This window comes from Acromyrmex echinatior, chromosome 14 (genome assembly GCF_024713525.1).
Source record: "Acromyrmex echinatior isolate Ae372 chromosome 14, ASM2471352v2, whole genome shotgun sequence".
NCBI lineage: Eukaryota > Metazoa > Arthropoda > Insecta > Hymenoptera > Formicidae > Acromyrmex > Acromyrmex echinatior.
In genome coordinates this window covers 7603476-7622034 of record NC_141865.1, presented here as the reverse complement: position 1 = coordinate 7622034, position 18559 = coordinate 7603476, and the positions used below count along the sequence as shown (strand labels likewise).

Here is an 18559-nt window from a genome sequence, read left to right as displayed (position 1 = left end):
CATACACACACACACACACACACATACACATACACACACATAAAATGTCGATATCATTTACGTTCTATAGAAATAATGAATTTTTTGCTATATAATGAAATAACGAGAAGAAATAGCAGAAAGAAGAGGGAACAGTTATATAAAAACTCATATACATATATCTTAAACTGATAAAATATAATAAAAAATATAATTTGCATTCTAATTGTAAAAATTTTAATTTTTTAATTTTCTGTTGTCTCGGAAAAATAATTACAGTTATTTATAAAAAAAAATTTAATTTCACAGGAGAAATGTGACTTGTTGAATATTAAATTAATTCTACTTCAAATTTATTTTCTATAAATTTTTAAAAAGGCATTGTGATTCTTTACAAATTAAGTTAAGAAGTTATGCATTTACATAAACTACCTCATAATTAACATATTTTAACATGACAACGAAGATTCTGGCAGATAATTGACATTTACCCCTTTTATTTTAGATTAATTTATTCAAAATAGTCTAGCGTTAAAAGGACGCTTATATTATTCTGTAAATATCGTAAAATATTAGGTGTTGGAATTAATTCGTAGCGTTTTTTAATGAAAGAATGTTATTTATTTCACATGAGCATTAAAAAATACATTAATGAAAGTACTTCCCATCACTTGTAAAACGCTACGAATTAATTCCAACACCTAATAATACTAGATTGGCATTCAGTAACAAAATCCACGATCCAGGTTGAGCGGATAAGCAGACTTTTAATTAAATATGTATGCTTCATATAGGTCAAGTAAGTTCAGTAATAATTCGAGGATCCATTCGAGGAATCATATGTTGAAGCTGCTAATTCTATCTATTAGGTGTTGGAATTAATTCGTAGCGTTTTTAATGAAAGAATGTTATTTGTTTCACATGAGCATTAAAAAATACATTAATGAAAGTACTTCCCATCACTTGTAAAACGCTACGAATTAATTCCAATACCTAATACGTTAATCCATGATGCACGTGTAGTTATTGAACTATATATTAAGATATTGAATGTCTAAATTCATGTAACATAAGAAATATTTGGATTGCAGCTATCTCGTAAAAAAAGGCAAATGCCAAATGCACCATATTAAAAAAAAATGTTAACATCGTAAAACAAAATGATCTGAAAATATTTAAAAAATAATAAATTATAGGCATCAGAAAAACATAATCACTAATAGTCTAAAAATTCCTAGAATCTTATCTTTAGGTGTCCTGATCGAGAGTCGATAAAAGAAAAATTAAGTTTGAAAATTAGCAAAGTTTTATAATGAGCAAAAGGACGACACTGAGAAATTCCGAGAATTCCTAGAATTTTAAATCTTATAAGCGATTATAAATCTATTCGCAAGTCGCGGAAATTTAAATTCGTCCCAATTGACGAAATTTCGGAAAAATATAGGTCAGAAGATCTGCGCTGCAATTTTAAAAACTCCAAATTTATTTTTTATAAATCTCTTTCGCTACACTCCATAGGAATTCATGCTCATATAAGATGATCTCTCAAAAAATATTTTGTATGTACTATTATATCAAGTTTCACATGTTTTTCGTGTATCAACAACGTACTTAGTTTCTTTTATGTTTTGTTTTCTATATGTTCTATAGATTTGAATCGATCTAATTATTTTCTACGTTTATTTACGTGTGTTTATTATAATTTAAAAAGATTTTAGATGCAGTCCACTTGGCGTTACAGATGCTTTGAAATATTTAATTGACCAATAAAAAAAATACTAATTAACTAACAACAAAATGCTTTGAAGCATTTGTAGCCTCAAGTGGACCATAGCCTTTGTATGCCAGATATTCATACCAGAACTGTGTACTCGAACGACCAGATATAGAAACAATGGCAGATGAAAGCACTATGCGAGCGGTACCGTTACTTTTTGTAGCAGTATTATGTTACTTTTGCGTCTCAAGTAGAGTATCTGTAGCTAGATGTACTTATTTTATATTATATAATACAGGAAAATTCCAATGTTTAGCACTTGAAGCAATGTGCAATAATTATTACAGTAAAATGTATTTGTTGATATTGCCATATAGTATATGTTTCCTCTTATGAAAAACGTCGATCTAACGATAATGATTGAATCAGAGAAGGAAGGGTATGATAGAACACGACACAGAGCTGTATGGTAAAGAAACACCATTCTGATACTTTACACATTCTTTTGACAGTGATCTCTTGCACATACCACCGGCATATATTCATGTCTCGTCCTCTTCTCAGTGCAAAAACATATTTATTCCAATTAAAACGGTCAGTTATACAACGGGCGCATTGACGTAGATATCTTAAAAGTGTAAACCCAGAGTGTAAAAAAAAAACTGCACAAAACTCATTTAGACCTGCACACGGGTGTATCTTCGTGAATTACACATCTACAAGTCGTACGCACGGTGTCAGTCGGCACATCGTCAGTCCAGATGCTTGGTAAGCCTTATCAACGCAGCTTGCAACAAAGTCACTTCTTTCATTGGATCCTTCCGAAATATATCTGCTTGATATATTATACAATACGGCCGTCAGTCAACACTGAAGAAACGAAAATTTCCATTTCAGGAAAACCCCGTCCGTTCTCGCATGATGGCTGTGTACCTAGTTATGCTTAATTTAGGCATGAGGACGCAAGCAACAGCAGGATTCGTGTCCTGATCATGACACATCATGACTTCAATCAGAACGTATGGAAAAAATTATATGTACGTACCAATATCGTATATACATTTTTCTTTATATTTGCATGATGCGCGAAAAAACAGTCGCCTAAAAATGAAAAATAGAAATAAAACGGGTCGAGAGTAAGTTTCTAATTAAAATATCATGTGCGTGTGTGTTATATTTTTTTGTCACTGTTTCATCATCATTATTATTATTAATATTAGCATCATACAGCACTTCTCTGTAAGTGAAAAAGAAACAAAAATCATACGTTGAGAAGTTGTTAATAAGATTAATCGCATTACGTAATATTTATAAGAGGCAGCGAGTCATATCTCCGTTACATTAATCGCATCTAAAAGTATGTATGTAAAAAAAATGGAAATGTCTTTTTTTCAGAGTTTCTCTTTTCTACCCGTCACCTAACAGGCCACACTTCGCGCAATGGAATATATTTTACTTAACTATTCACACGTATAGAGCTTTCTCTTTTTTTTTTACTTTAACGCTGTTAGGTATGTTCCCCCGAACTCTTAAATCTCTCATTAATCAATTATAATTAATAATTATATAATATTTTATATAATTATGTAATTATAATTATAATTATTTACTTATCTATTAATTGATTATTAATCGATAAATCGATTCGCAAACATGTAACAAAAGCATATCGCACATCAATCTTAGAGCGGACACGTGTGTTGATCTCAGCCTTTTTAATAATTAATTTCAAGCTTAACAAACGACATAAAATATGTATTGATGCGTGAAAAATGTATTTAAAAAAATTTCATAGATATAATTTTGTGAAAAATTGCATTTTTTCAAAGCGACCGCTCCAGGACTAAACTTGTGCATAATTCTAATCTATATTTGATTACTGTCATACATATTTCTTCACAAAGCAACGAGATATTCCGTTTCGCAACAACATAAATATATCAAAATATGTTTAAAGGTAATATCAAGCAGATTTGTAAAGATTGTAGATCAATATCCACAGTTTCACATAGTTACTCAATTGGTATAGAATAAAAAAATAAAAAAATAACATTTAATCTGATTTTTACAAATACATAACTAATCGAAAATATGTACGGTGCAATTTGCGAAACGGATAACAAAAATGAATTCAGTTTACAATCTGTATCGGTTTACATCTAATCTAAAATCGCATACAAGATTCTTCCTTTTTTTTTAACAAATGCGAATTAGACGTTAATTACATCATATGAATACAATAAGTCAAGCAAAAAATATTAAATAAATTAATGTCTCCGCGTATATAATTTGCTCAAGTATATAGCTCAAAAATTTTTATCGAGAAAACCCTCAATAATTTACGCAGTATAAAGCACGCAAAGATACAAAATGAGCAAACTATATTAAATTATATAAAAGTAATTACACAGGCATCTAGTTATATATATCAAACATAAGCGTAATTATTATACATATAACGCTGATTTTTTTTCACTAAAATCTTTTTAGTATTGTCCTTATCGAGAAAGTCAGTGAAGATATTGTTATATCTCACCTAAATATTTTCAATTATACAGCATTACCCTGCACTCTTGATAATACCAGATTATGGTATTTATAACAATAATTTATTTCACTGTTACGTGTTATCATAAACTAGATAGACGCTTTAAGCACTTTCTAATGCGGGCATGAAATAAATAAATTTCCCCAACTGTAATCCCTTACCCTAAGAGAGTATAAAATACTCATTGGTATCTGTAATTTTAATGGCATTCAGTACTTGGCGGAATTCAACGAAATATGAATGATAAAATCGTAACTCTTAGATTCATCATTTGCCTTCTACGAAATTTTGATCCAGCATTTAATTTAGCATTCACATATTATATGCGCTCTTCTCCCTCGATAACAACAATAATCTATTCTCATATCCCTGCAATACCGATTATTCTTAAATTTGGCGGGGATGTTTTATATTTATCTTTATATTCTCGGGTATAATACGCTGATTTTTACAAGCTATAAGTATCCGTTAATAAGCTATTACAATCGGAACGGTGCGCGTTGTTCGATCGGTGTGGGTTTTCCCTTTCGTGTGATCGGAGTCGTTCCCGACACCGACGTGTCGGAAGCTCCGGAGGGTTTCCTCGATAATTTTGAAGACGGCGGTAGTGGTGTGCTGGATCCACTGGACGGTGTACGTACTCTGAAACAAACAATCGTATACGTGCACATGTGTAATTAAACGTTACCTTTCAATACCAATAAAGCAGATCGAATGAAAACCGATATTGGCATATTTTCAGACAAAATGTGCCTTTTAAGCACATTTTCAGTGAACAAATGAAGGAAAGAAAGGAAAGTTTTTGAATCAATATTGATGTTTACCTAGCTTGCTTAATGGCTGTTGGTATATTAGTTGCTGAATTGGTACACAGGGAACTGCTCCTAGCGTTGTGAAAGAAAACGTTAGTTGAGGAGTTTAAATATAAAACTGTTATAATCAAAATATTTAATTGGATGTAGAAGCTGGTATCAATTAGTGATAATTTATGAATACTTTGGTTGCACTATCGACATGATAGATAAAACGAAAAGCTGCAGGCGTTATTAGCTAAAGAAAAGGAACGAGCTGTTTTTGTCAAATGAGATAAAGCCATGCTACGTAATATATAATGTTTCAAGATGAAATTTTAGTAAAAAATAAACAACAATACACAACAAACATTAAATAATAATGCTATTGCAAGAAGTTCTATATCTAATGCGAGAAAAATAAAACATTCAAAGAATGTGAGAAGAAACGGAAAACGGATTATATTGTAAAGCGCCAGTTCAGCCATACCCAGTGGAATCAGTAGAAATTGTAGAATGGTTGCTTTGTGTTGAATGAGTCGACATATTGCTGGTAGTCGACTGAGGAGATTTTATATCCACCCCCACATATATGGGTATCCTAGAGCGGCTAAGGCATTACCATCGAAATGTTATTTTTAATTGCACGAACGATATCTTATGTAAATGTACGACATTGGAAATTCTTTTCGCGTTGCATGAGAATTGAATAAACGAAGTCAGAAACGAAGAGAGAAAAATCAGGAAAAATACAATCACAAGGACCGAAATAAAATAACAATGAAAAAATAAGCATAAATATATCACCGTCACCACGACTAAAGTCTCTTATAAAAAGCGTCCCACACTACAAAACACTTTATAGCTTTTTACTTTGCGTTTTGCTTCTTGTTTTTTTATTTCTAATATAGTGCTTCATGAAGATAGAATGCATAACGCAAAGCGAAAGTTGCAAAATTGCTACCCCGAGCCAGTTTTACATGAAATTGCCGATTCGTTAATTTGCTTTACCTGATAGGTGTTCCGACACCAGTCAGGGTTGGAATGCTCGAAGCTCTATGGATTGAGCCAAACCTAAAAAATGTTGTTAACCAGATCTGTTAATGATTATTAAAATACTATACCCGATCGATTAGTCGTGTAAATGTTTTGTGGTTAACACAAGATGTAGTAAAAGGTTTGTTCAATTAATAATGCATCGGCTAATACATCTTTATTTTTTCATATGCAAACACTTTGATGACTTGGTATTTCACGTGGTACGTGTTATATGTACGCGGTGGAATTGTAATGTAAAGAAGAGACGGAAAAAAATTGAGTAATACAAAATAGAAAGAGGTAAAACTAAATAGAAACTAATAAAAAACAAAGTTGATTCTTTCGGGATAAACATACATATCGAATATTTCTTGAATAATCAGTTTGACATTAAGTCAGATACTACTGGTTAACGTTAATCTATATGCACACAGTTGTGGTTATATATATATATCCTGTTTAAGGCACGCTAATGCGAGTTAGTCCACGATCTATTTCAGATATATAAGATGACACATGTTGAGGATTACAAACCTAGAGGGTACTCCGCTGGCGGGACTGATTAATCCTGTTGGAGTGCGGGGTCTAGAGCTCGATCCATTCATCGGAGTTGTAAGTTTTCTACCAGATACACTGTTATGTCTACTGGACGTCGGAGTATTACCGGAGCCTATGATAGTCCTTCGCGGAATGCGACTTGGGGTGCATGAATCGTCTGCCAAATCAGATATCAGACAATTTTTCAGACTTGTCCAAAAAATAAAACGGAATTTAATAATTCTTACATCTTTTAAGCTTTGGACTTCTAATTAATTTTTTTTATTTTAATTTAATTTTATTTACTAGTGTTTAGAGTTATTGTCTAAAAATTTAAACATTATAGACTAACTTTACAAATTATTTTATCATAACAATTTTAATTGTTTTAAACATTTGATTGATATTTGAATTGTAATGATTCGATATAAACTTAAATTCCAAGTTACATGCATTATTAATAAATATTGAAGAGAGCCCAAAACGGGATCAAAACGATTCTGAAAGAATACTTTTATATATGATTATGGGTGAATACATATAATAATTCACCGTTAGCTGCTTTGACTCATACAGGCTCTCTTACTATCTTTTATTTTATAAAACAAAAATGTATACGTACCATCCAATGACTGCGTTGATCCATATCGACTAGGCGGTTTGCTTCCTTGTCTCGACGCAGGTCGGCTACTCGGTCTACTGGCTGGTCGGGAGGCAGGTCTTGATGCTGGCCTGCTAGATGGACGACTACCACCTATAAAGCATTATAACATACGATATATAACAAACGATTATTAATTAACGATAATTTACGATAAACTGTCCTCATTCATACTTCATAAGTAATAGTGTCTTTGATACAAATTCGGTATCTTACCAGGCGTCATAGTAGATCTGTAAGGCGTGCTGGTTTTTCTAGATATCTTGAAGGAACTTTCGTTGTCGCTAAGGCTGTCAGGCGTGCCAGCGCTCAAAGATGAACGCGAAGCTCGCGACTGACCCATAGGTACGCTGCGAGCACTGCGTTCTCTCACCTAGATAGTAAACACAGATTATCTGATAAAGTTGACACGTAAATGCATACAAAAGCAGAAGAAGAAGAAGCTGTCACTATGTCTAATTCGTGTCCAATACGACTATCGAATGAGTACGGTTTCGTATTACGCGTTCTCTGCCGCCTAATTATTAGTTATTTACTAATATTAGTGCTGTGTGCAAGTTACGTCGCGCGCAATAAAACATCTTTCAAGTATTTTTTTTTAAACTACTGAAAAAAATCTGCTGCTTATAATATAGTAGCTTTATCTTTTGCGATTTTTTAATAAAAGTAAAATCAAGCAGTATCAGATAAAATAAAGACATATGTCTGTATTTATATGAACTAGATATTACAATACTAAATATTACTAAATTTTTAATATGTTTATAGTAATAGAAAATACATGTGCTTTCTCTAATACTCTAATGTGAAAAAGTATTCTACGAGAAAATATAAAAGAATAGAAGTCTGCAACTGTTAACTTTAATTATTCATTCAAAGTACATAGATAAACGCAGCAGTTAAAATGTGAAAGCCCTTGTTTCTAGAAATTTAAATCGGTTAAATTAGACCAATAATTCTATCGTGTTATTATCGCTAGAAGTTTAACAAGCAACACAAACTTGTGCACAGCCATAACTAATGAAGATATACCGGTTTGCGGTCCATTACGCTCGTCGAAGCTGTTGAAATATCAAGATTAAATAATACAGAATGTAAAATAAAAGTTACCATATTCGGGTAATAGGTAAAGCGAAGTGTCATGCAAAACTTACCACAAGAAGTTGGGAGAGATATAGTAGCTTATGGTGATTCGAAGTATCTCCGATCAATGCCACTACGCACGCAGCAATACAGGATACACATTCGTTATGCATGTCCATGTTTAATTAAATTGATTACATATCCCCGATACGTTTTTCATTTTGCCATACTAATAAACGCATGTCTACTACGCGAACTTATTTGCAAAAAGTCAATTTTAAATCGCTCATAAAAAAATTTTAGGACTGTTATTGACGATGTTCTTTCGAATATAAGATTGAAAGATGCAAAAAATGAGAAATTAATTCTTGATAAAATTGCCGATAGTTTGTTGCTCGATATTTACGTTACATTAAAAAATGAGATAATAATCAGCGAAAGAGACATTTGATCATGCTCAAAATTGAATGGACAATCATTTTCTAGGGTCAAGGGTCAGGAAGTTAAGAGGCGTCCAAATAATTCTGATAAAATCAGACACATTCGACGATCAATCAAAAAAAGAATTAAGTCAATGCAGAGCAATGTGCTTGAATGAATGTGACGAGATGTAACATGCTATCTCAAACAATATCAGATCGTAAAATGGATTTACAATTTTTAAAGAAAAATGGACAGGCTCGAGGCAGACATAATGATAAGATATGTGATAATGAACCGGAAATTTCTTTTTAAGTCTCTGCTCCTATTCATTCTCCTTCACAATACTTTCTTCATACAAACATTTTCTTCTGACATGCATTTATCAACTTCATTACAGTCGAAAGCATTTATGATACAAAGATTATGAACAATTACTTATGCTCGTTGATTATTCATAATTATTGTTTACATCTGGCATATATACATCATCGGAGAATCTCCATAATATCCCATACAGCAAACTTTAAGGAACCGAAGGAACTTTCTAGACATGTCCTTAGAATATAAAATATCTTCGTTTTTAGGATGGATCCCTTAAGGTTTGTGCAGTATAGGATATAAATAAAAAAAAATAAAAGAGAAAAAAGCAAACATACTGACAGTCCAGAAATACACAATGCACCGACGATCGACTCAAATCGCGTGCCGCGACCGCACTCAAACTCCAAAACTCAAGTGTGTACAGCATCACACGAACGCCAAGAAATAGAAAATTGAGAAAGATTTCGTTATTTACCCAATGATAAGAGGGGGCGTGCATGTGAAGGGGATACGAGCACGGGAGGTCCTCCTTTTGCCTCAAATTCTCAAATATCGGCATCAGCTGGCTCATAAACTCCTCCGCTACACCACAAACGAAAATCTTTAGCTTTCTCATGCAATTGTAGTGGCCCCTTTTTTCGGAAGGCTCACACGCCAACAAGTGAAAAATATTCCTGAAACGAACAGCTATCTCCACACTAAATTGATATATGATTCCAACATGTCTTTTCTTCTGAACTGACTCGGATCACAATGTAAAAAATTTCTCAATTTAATATCTAATGTAACATTTGTCTTCATAGGATTTCACAAGGATAAGTGATTGTGTGGAATTGGGACAATTTTCCTTTTGCTGTTACGAAGTGATGAAGGTTGGAAAGGATTTTCGGAAAAAGATAGGCAAGAAATTTACGAAATCACATCTCCTGAGGTCGAACGAAGAGCTTGAGACGTCGGGTCTGGCTTTTAGTTGGTGTACTCAAACTGTTTTTTTTTATTTTTTTTTACAAAACCGACCAGTGATGAGAGTAGACAAGCGTCATAGATTTCTAAATGCCTCTACATTTTCAAACAATGCAACTGACTGGAAACTGCCATGCTCATGCGAATGTCAAACTGCTAGATTGACGGCTAGTCGAAAAGTAGTCGTATACTTACGGATATCGATGAGACCATAAATCAATCACTGATAGAGTTGTCCAGATAAGAGCTGTACGTGCAATTTAATATTTTCTATTGCGGTACCACAACGGCACCCAAGATCTAATATAAAAGTTCACGAGTTTTCTATGAGTTTAATTTACAAATTAACGGCAGAGAAATAAAAGACGCGGCGAAAATGAATACCGTACGTGCTACGTCGCGTTTAAGAGATTCCACGATTGCACAATGGACCCTGCTTACCTTGGTGATTGGTCCAGCATTCGTGGAGGACATTTGCGTACGCTGCAGCGTCGAGGTCGGACTCGGCTTGGAACGGAAGGCTGTCATAGTCTGGCTAACACCATCCGCCAGTATAAATTGCTCCCGCAGCTCGATATTCGTTCTTCCCTTGGCTACAGTGTGTTGCGTGCACGCAGTTAGGGAAAAGGCGTTTCGGGGATGCGGGGTATGAAAGGAAGTGCCAGAGAGATGTTATTTTGTACAAGAAAACAGTTCGGAGACAGCGGGAACGGATGACGTCAAGATGAAATAACGAACGCGAAAACGATGTATGATTTAACAAGAAAAAAAAAAGAAAAAAAAATGAAAGCGAAAACGAATGTGTAAATATCGGAACGACAACATATCCGGAACGAGAGTCGTGAGTTATATGGAGCGGAAGGTGTAACAATATATATATATTTTTTTTTACAAATTTACAATATCAAGGCATGCGCGTTATTGATGAATAGCGGTAATAATGGACAGGAGAAATAGTTTTGAGAAAAAGTGAAGAGAAAAAAAGGCGACAAAAATGTTTCACGGTATGCGTGCGTGTTTTCGAGTACATGTATGCGAGTGTGGCGTATCCAGGTATGCATTTGTGTATCATGGAAAAAAAAGAAAAGACAGCATATTTAGAATATATGATAAAAAAAAAGTTTGACATTATAAAATTCAATATTTCACAGAGGTACAAGCTTATTAAAACAATCACTCAAACCAAGTTTTACGTTTATCATAGTCATTATATAAATAAGGTTTACGATACAGGAGCCACTAAATATTCTGCCACTGGGACTTTATTACACAATACTAATTTCAGTGCTTAGGATATTGGCGAAAATTGTACGATTTGCGACGGAATTTATTCCTTACATTTTCTCTTTTACAATAAAAATATGCTTTAAGTCGCTCATTATCGTACATTTCACAATATGCCTAAGCAATTAATGAATACGTCATAGAGCATCCCAGAATGTCTTCATTTATATATAAATAAAAAATTTGGTTATTAAAAAAATTATTCAAAGCATTGTTATTTATCAACAACTTTATACTCCCTCTTTTTTTATTCTTTTCTTGTTTACCTTTTTTATTTTTAGTTGAAGAAAAATACGACATTCCTAGAATTCTCTGTATATATCATGGTATAAATATACGAGAGTTATCCGGAAAGTAAAGTTACAAGGCGCGTAGTTCTCACAGAAAAATGTATTTTTCGAAATGTGTTTTTACCACTGCTGTACAGTGGGGAGCCAGCTGAAGTAAACGAGCGGTGCCGGACATCAGTAGCTTTCCAATTTTTGTTGTAATGAAGGTTTAAGATGAGCGCCCTTATTTCGTCTCCCGCCAAGTGCGAAGTGCGCGCTGTAATACGCTATTTGAATGCAAAGAGCATGAGCGCGATTCATCGCGAAATCGTTTCAATTTATGGGGAAGATGTTATGTCAAGACAACATGTGACAAAATGGATACGGAATTTTAATTTTGAAAGATAGAGATTCACAATGAAGAGAGAAATGGACGGCCGTCCACAAGTGGTGACTGATGAGCTGGTGCAAAAAATTGAAGAGCATCTTCTTTCTGATCGCCGTTCGACCATTGATAATCTGCACGAACTTCGTCCTAAAATTTCACGAACTGTTGTTCATGAAATCCTGAGTGATCGACTGGGATATCGCAAGTTATGTGCGAGATGGGTACCGAAGATGCTTACTGAAGAACACAAAATCAACAGAGCTGCGCGAGAATTTCTTGAGCGTTTTGAGACTGAAAGTGAGACTTTTCTCGATTCTATAATGACGGGAGATAAAACTTGGATTTACTACCATACCCCAGAGAGCAAACGATAATCAATGCAGTGGCGTCATATTCATTCTCCTTCAGCAAAAAAAAATTCAAAACTCAGCAATCAGCCCAAAAAATCATGACGATAATTTTCTGGGACAGAAAAGGAGTTCTCTTCGTCAAATTTTTGCAGAAAGGTGATACAATCAATGCTGCAAGATTCTGTGAGATCCTCAGGAAACTTTGCAGAGCCATACAAAACAAACGCCGTGAGATGCTGACGAAAAGAGTCTCCTTCATGATAATGCTCGTCCACTTGTGCAACGCAAAAGCTCATTTGGTTGGGATGTTTTAAACCATTCTTCTCACAATCCCGATCTCGCATCTAGCGATTATCATCTCTTCACTAAATTAAAGGAACATCTGGGTGGAAAACACTTTTACGATGACGACGAGCTGAAAATCGATGTGCAGAACTGGCTAAAAGAAGTGGCGGGAGACCTCTATGAAACAGGAATAAAAAAACTCGTCTCACGGACGAAATGTATTGAGGTAAATGGTGATTATGTGGAAAAATAATGTAATACCTATACTATAATCCCTGTAAGTTTCATTAAAATATATGCATGTTTGTACTTTTAAAAAATCTTGTAACTTTACTTTCCGGATAATCTAAAAAAATTTTTTGAAATTACACGCGTAACCATGCCAAAAGAAACCAATGTACTCTTTAACTTTAATATAACATTTTAAATGAAAAGCTAAACTAAAAGAAGGGAGAGGAGAGAATAAGAAGTCTCAATATATTCATATATACAAAACTCATCTCCCAGAGTAGGATAATTGTAAAAATAAACCAAAATTCACTAACATGCATTGGTTATCTTCTAGCAAGGATATTAAAATGCTAAGGGCTACAAAGGGGCGCTACAAAGGATATATTGAAATTAATTGCAAATCAATTGATGAAATAATCACATTGAATATTACTGCAAGAATAGAACACTTATATAGAAAATAATTATCAATTAAGAGATAGATATTGGCTAACGTGAACCATTCACCGAAACTAAAAAAAGAAAATTAAATAAATACAAAATAGGGAAAAGAAAGCGAAACGACTGCAGTATATTACGTAATCCTGCATCACTATAAATACAGGCACTCTTTTTTTTAAACACTGGCACTCGAAATTGCATCAAGAAAACAGTTAATATTACGCAGTAACTATAGCGTTAATTTCATCTGCGCAATCTATTTACCTTATCCAGACAGTAATTGCCAATCGTTCCATATAATACAACCGTATACGCACGTACGTAGACATACTCAACAAAAAGGCAACACTTCGAAAAATTAGTTCGAATAAGCTAATAAAGTCATGCACCATACGCAGGAATATTACCTTCATGGTCTATACTACAGCAATTGCTAGTTATTAACTAATATCTCGGGCCGACTCGGACTTGTAATAAATATTCAATTGAGAATTTGAATAAGACAATTTAATAATTGAACGAGCAAGTTTCGTTCAATGTATAGACCATGAATGAATTGTGCACGTAAAACAGTTCTCACCGAGCGGACACCAACCCTCATGTTGTTCCGGTTTGTTAGGATCCGGTATTGGCATCAGAAAAACTTAACGAGTTAATCACGATTCGAGAGACAAAATCGATTAGAAAGAAACAAGATGTGTCGATATATTCATGCATGCGCCGCGATTTAGAAGTTTATAATTTTTTAGTAAACGGAAACACATTCGGTAAACAAACGTAAAATATAAACGTAAAAGATATACATGAAAATGAAACAAACAGAAATTTTTGTTGTAGAGTTAGACGTACGAGGATGTGAGGAGGATCGATGGACAGTAAGGAACAGTTATGTTAACGTTAGTACATAGTTAACAAGATGTTAGATATGCCTACTGTAATATTACCTTCTACCTACTACTCATAAAATCGTACTATACCAGAAAAGTTCTCTGACGTAGAACTAATGATTATCTCAAGACTGATATTCCAAAATTCATTGATGAATTTATCATTGGCGGAAAAGGCAAAGAGAGAAATTAAAAGAAAAGTAGAGAGAAAACTGACAATAGACATTTTTCACGCAATTCAATATTGAAGTGATTAAATTAAATTGTCATGCATGTTATAGCGTAAATATAATATAATAAATGTAAAATTTAATGTAAAAATAATAATATTAAATTGATTTTTTTTATCGAATATCAACGAAGTAAACCAATATACATATACCGGAAAAATAGTTTCTAGATAAGCAAAAGCAATAAACAGCGAATGTACACTACTCTCAATTGTTCTTTAATATTAAATTAACAGTGAGTTGCATTTAATGTCTGATTATAATGGCAATGTTATGACCCCTCAGGAGTGGAAATCGTATATATAATATACATATTATCTTAATATCTTTAGTTAGTCTTATTAGGATATAGAGTAGACAAATAGTCATATCAAATCGACGTTCAGGCTTTCGTTAATGACAATGAATTTCTCTTAAATGGTACTACATTTCTACATTTAATGCAGCAAAGCAAAGTAATGTTGATTAATGTGAAGTAACAGCGATGGAAACAAAAACAAAACGTTAACATATTGTTATAATAACAAATACTTAAAAGTATCATTTTCGATTATTAGAAATATCGAAATTAAACGGGAACGCAAGTTTAATTGCCTCTTGGGAAAGAAGGACAAAGAGAAGGAGACAGTAGAAAATTTCTTTTGAAAGTTATTTGCTTGCAATTAAGGAGTAATTTGCCTTGCAAATATGTTTCGCATTAATCCAATAGTTCCACCCAGTCACAAATCGTTTTAATTAATTACTTTTTTTTTTCTTACTATTGGTATAATAAAAAAAATCGTGAGAGTATAAATTACGATTTATCTCAACCTGATCTCGGATTGCCTATATATATCGCGCAGATTAAAGGCTCGTGATGAATACTTACCGCGGCATGGATCGTTCTTTAGAAGGAACTCGTCTAACGCTACCCAGCCTCCACCGACGCGTACCATAACAGTGGAACGTAGAATTCGAACCAATCGTAATTTCTGGCTATCTCCAAACTGCAATTTCGTAGTCGTTATAATTAAGTCATATGTAATTATTAATAGATATTAACAGATATTTGATTACAATTAGATAAATGCATGTCCGTTTCATTAAATCGTTATTTAATTATATACATACCCTGTACTTTCCTTCGCCAACTTGGAAAACGCGGAACTTCTGGCGACAGGTGCACAGCATAACTAACCGTTTAACTTCATCATGTATCTTGTCCGTGTCGTTGTAAGTGCGTCGTTCTTCCCAGTCGGGTCGCAGAGCGGCGATGAACTCCTTCCAATCTATCAAGCCTTCGCCGTGACGATCGAAGAGATCGGCAACAGCTCCCATTTCCAGACGGGAAGTCTCGAATTCTATGAATTCGAAATAATTAGGATATTAGAAAAATAAATGTTTTTATATAGAAAAAAAAATAAACAAGATATGATAAATACTGGTGTTCATAATTCCTTGAATGAAGTCGTCCCTTGGTATAAGTCCATCATTATTCTTATCCATTTTCCTGAATAGATCCGTTAGTCTGGACTTCTTATGATTCATGAATTTTAAGAACTACAATTAGAAAATAAATACTATATATTTAAATGGTTCATAATAATTGATAAAGAAACGATTAATTTTTATTTCTATCAAAGATAAAAGAGAAAAAGAGAACATATAAAAATCGTCATACCATACAAATTCAAGTAATATCAATTTTTTTTAAATTACTTTTAAATAATATGTAGGTATACATATGTTTATATTTAAAAGTCTTCCTATTCCAAGCCAAGTAGTTTTAATCCTACACAAAATAATATAAATACAAACAAAATAATATAATATTCTATTTAAATTTAATTTAAAGCAAAATTAAAAATGTTACCGATTTGGGTTTGTGTTGTATAACAATTTTTTCTTTGAAGAACAAATATACTTGGCGCCTTTTTTTAAAAATTCTTACCCGTTTGCGCCAATCTTCCCAGCTGAAGTTAGCAACGCGATCCAGCTCTTGAATGTAATTATATTTATCCTGCAAACGGCGTTGTCGTTCCCACGCTAGCATCCAAACGTGACGCCACTTATCCCAGAGAAGCTTAACTCTCGGACTGCGGAATTCTGGCTCGGCTCCTTTGCTGTTTATAAGAAGAAAAAAAAATATATATATATTTATACATGAAAAAAAAAATATATATATATATATGTAATACATAAGAATTAAAAATGTGAAAGGTTATCTTATTAAGGTAATTAATCACAGAGATAATTTCAAGAAAAAGATATAACAATGAGGTATGATCTTCGCATAAACAACTCAATAACAAATTCAAATGTAAATGTTGCAGAAAATCTAAGACTTCACACTTTCACAAGACAAACAATTTTCTGAACGAACAGTAACAATTTATGAAAACCCGACCACATGTCATCCCGCAAAAAAATTAAAAAAAAAAAACAATAATCCCATTACTGAGATATTAATGAGTTGTATAATAAGTTGTACGATAAGTGTAGCAATGCTTGTATGATGAAAATGATGGAATGGCGCAGAATGAACTGAAATAAAACTAGGTGTAACGAACCTTCCTTTGGGTGGGAAGCGTGGACCGATGTGTGGCAATGAAAGATCTGGTGTTCTGTCACGACCTGGGCTGCCTCGGCTAAACAGGAACATGCGTCACATCACTCAAACATTCTCTACTAAATAAGGCACCTATAAAACGCTTTTCTTCGCGTCTCAATACAGCACTCTGGTTTATAGATTGTTTTTCGTTTGTGAGTATTAGATTATAAAAGTGTAAAAAATTAACGCGAGTTTTTATCAAGTGTCGATTCTTACGTACATGTGGAAATTATATTTTATATAAATATCTAAAAAAAAGTCAATTTCACATCATGTTGAAAAAGAATTAATCGTGTCTTAAAGCTACATGTTTGCATTATAATGACACAATGTATAACACAAAATGCAAAAGAACATATTAGCTGCGTTCAGCAGAAGAAGTACTTTTGCATTGTTGTAATATTCTTTAATATAATTGATTTATACTTTTAAATCCAGTGGGAAACTAAGACCACGATCAATCGTATTAAAGAATTTTACAACAACGGCAAAGCTTGATTTTTTTGTTGAACGGTTGCGTACATTATATAATGTATCTGATTTTCTTAACACAGTGCGTTGTGAACAGTAATAAGTTTATGCATATAGTAGTCACACACGAGTGAAAAGCAAATGAGTTAATACATCTAATTCTAAACTTCTGCTCCTGTTGCTGGATACTGTGAAATTATTATGCGAACAAGAATTATCGTGTAATGAGAATGTTGTGTATTCAATATTATAAAAAATCATACAAAAATAAAACGCACACATTTCTACTGAAAATGCATAATAGCATAAACACTGTACTTACGAAATAATTACGTGATTAGAATAAGTGGAAAATATTTACATATGTTATAATGGATAACGCACCTTTGTTTACGAGGCTGAGGCTGCTCATGCTCGTTATCCTGATAGAGATCCTTACTGAAATTCCATTGCAAAAGCAACATATCATGCGACAGTTAAATACACACAATGTACGAAATTCAATACATAAAAGATGACAATAACTGCGAGCATCTAGCAAAGTAAAAGATTCTTTCAAAACATGATGGTCTGAAAATTTTCCTAAAATTGCAATGTGCACATAGCAAAATTTGTGAGAAACAAGTTGAAATAATTAACACAGATACAGATGCAATACATATATGAACAGAATGCAAACACTTAACGATTTTAACATGAAGTAAGCATAATGATGCACAATGCTGTGCATATTATTCATTACGTAGGTATTCATATTTCTTCACAAAAACAGAAAGGATTTTAATTGTATCAATATATAAATTCTCGCGTTGATAAATACGTACGTAGGTGCTGGTGATCTGACTTTCGATATTTTCCTTGCATCTTTTATTGGCTTAATTTGTCGGGCTTTGCACACGCGATCAACCTCGTTTTGTCTTCGGCTGGTATTCTCCATGAATTCTCTGTGATCCGCGATAAGCATTTCGAGCGTAGCCCTATCATCGGGCAAAGGTTCCGCCTCTAAGGCGTTCAAAGTATTCTCCAAACCTTCGAGCCAGGCTAATAACTCTTCGAGAAGATTATCAAGATC

General features: G+C 33.3%; 1 protein-coding gene across 36 annotated transcripts in view; it reads right to left on the bottom strand.

Moving 5' to 3' along the window:
- Nucleotides 1-2253: 2253 nt before the first annotated feature.
- Nucleotides 2254-18559, bottom strand: part of shot (dystonin-like protein short stop) — a 123732-nt gene continuing 107426 nt past the window's right edge. For 19 of the 36 annotated variants that reach the window (XM_087413359.1, XM_087413361.1, XM_087413360.1 and 16 more), the window contains 16 exons: nt 18312-18559; nt 17872-17925; nt 16976-17053; nt 16357-16528; nt 15848-15965; nt 15537-15766; nt 15295-15412; nt 13890-13952; nt 10503-10654; nt 7488-7644; nt 7233-7364; nt 6608-6788; nt 6047-6109; nt 5526-5645; nt 5069-5128; nt 2254-4886 (listed from right to left, as the gene is read on the bottom strand). In XM_087413359.1, the coding sequence (XP_087269485.1) occupies nt 4724-4886; nt 5069-5128; nt 5526-5645; nt 6047-6109; nt 6608-6788; nt 7233-7364; nt 7488-7644; nt 10503-10654; nt 13890-13952; nt 15295-15412; nt 15537-15766; nt 15848-15965; nt 16357-16528; nt 16976-17053; nt 17872-17925; nt 18312-18559 (2109 nt within the window). In that variant the 3' untranslated portion in view covers nt 2254-4723. Of the gene's footprint in view, nt 4887-5068; nt 5129-5525; nt 5646-6046; nt 6110-6607; nt 6789-7232; nt 7365-7487; nt 7645-8425; nt 8488-9573; nt 9681-10502; nt 10655-13889; nt 13953-15294; nt 15413-15536; nt 15767-15847; nt 15966-16356; nt 16529-16975; nt 17054-17871; nt 17926-18311 lie in introns of all 36 variants that reach the window. The other 17 variants (XM_087413388.1, XM_087413366.1, XM_087413385.1 and 14 more) reach the window with 13 other exon arrangements.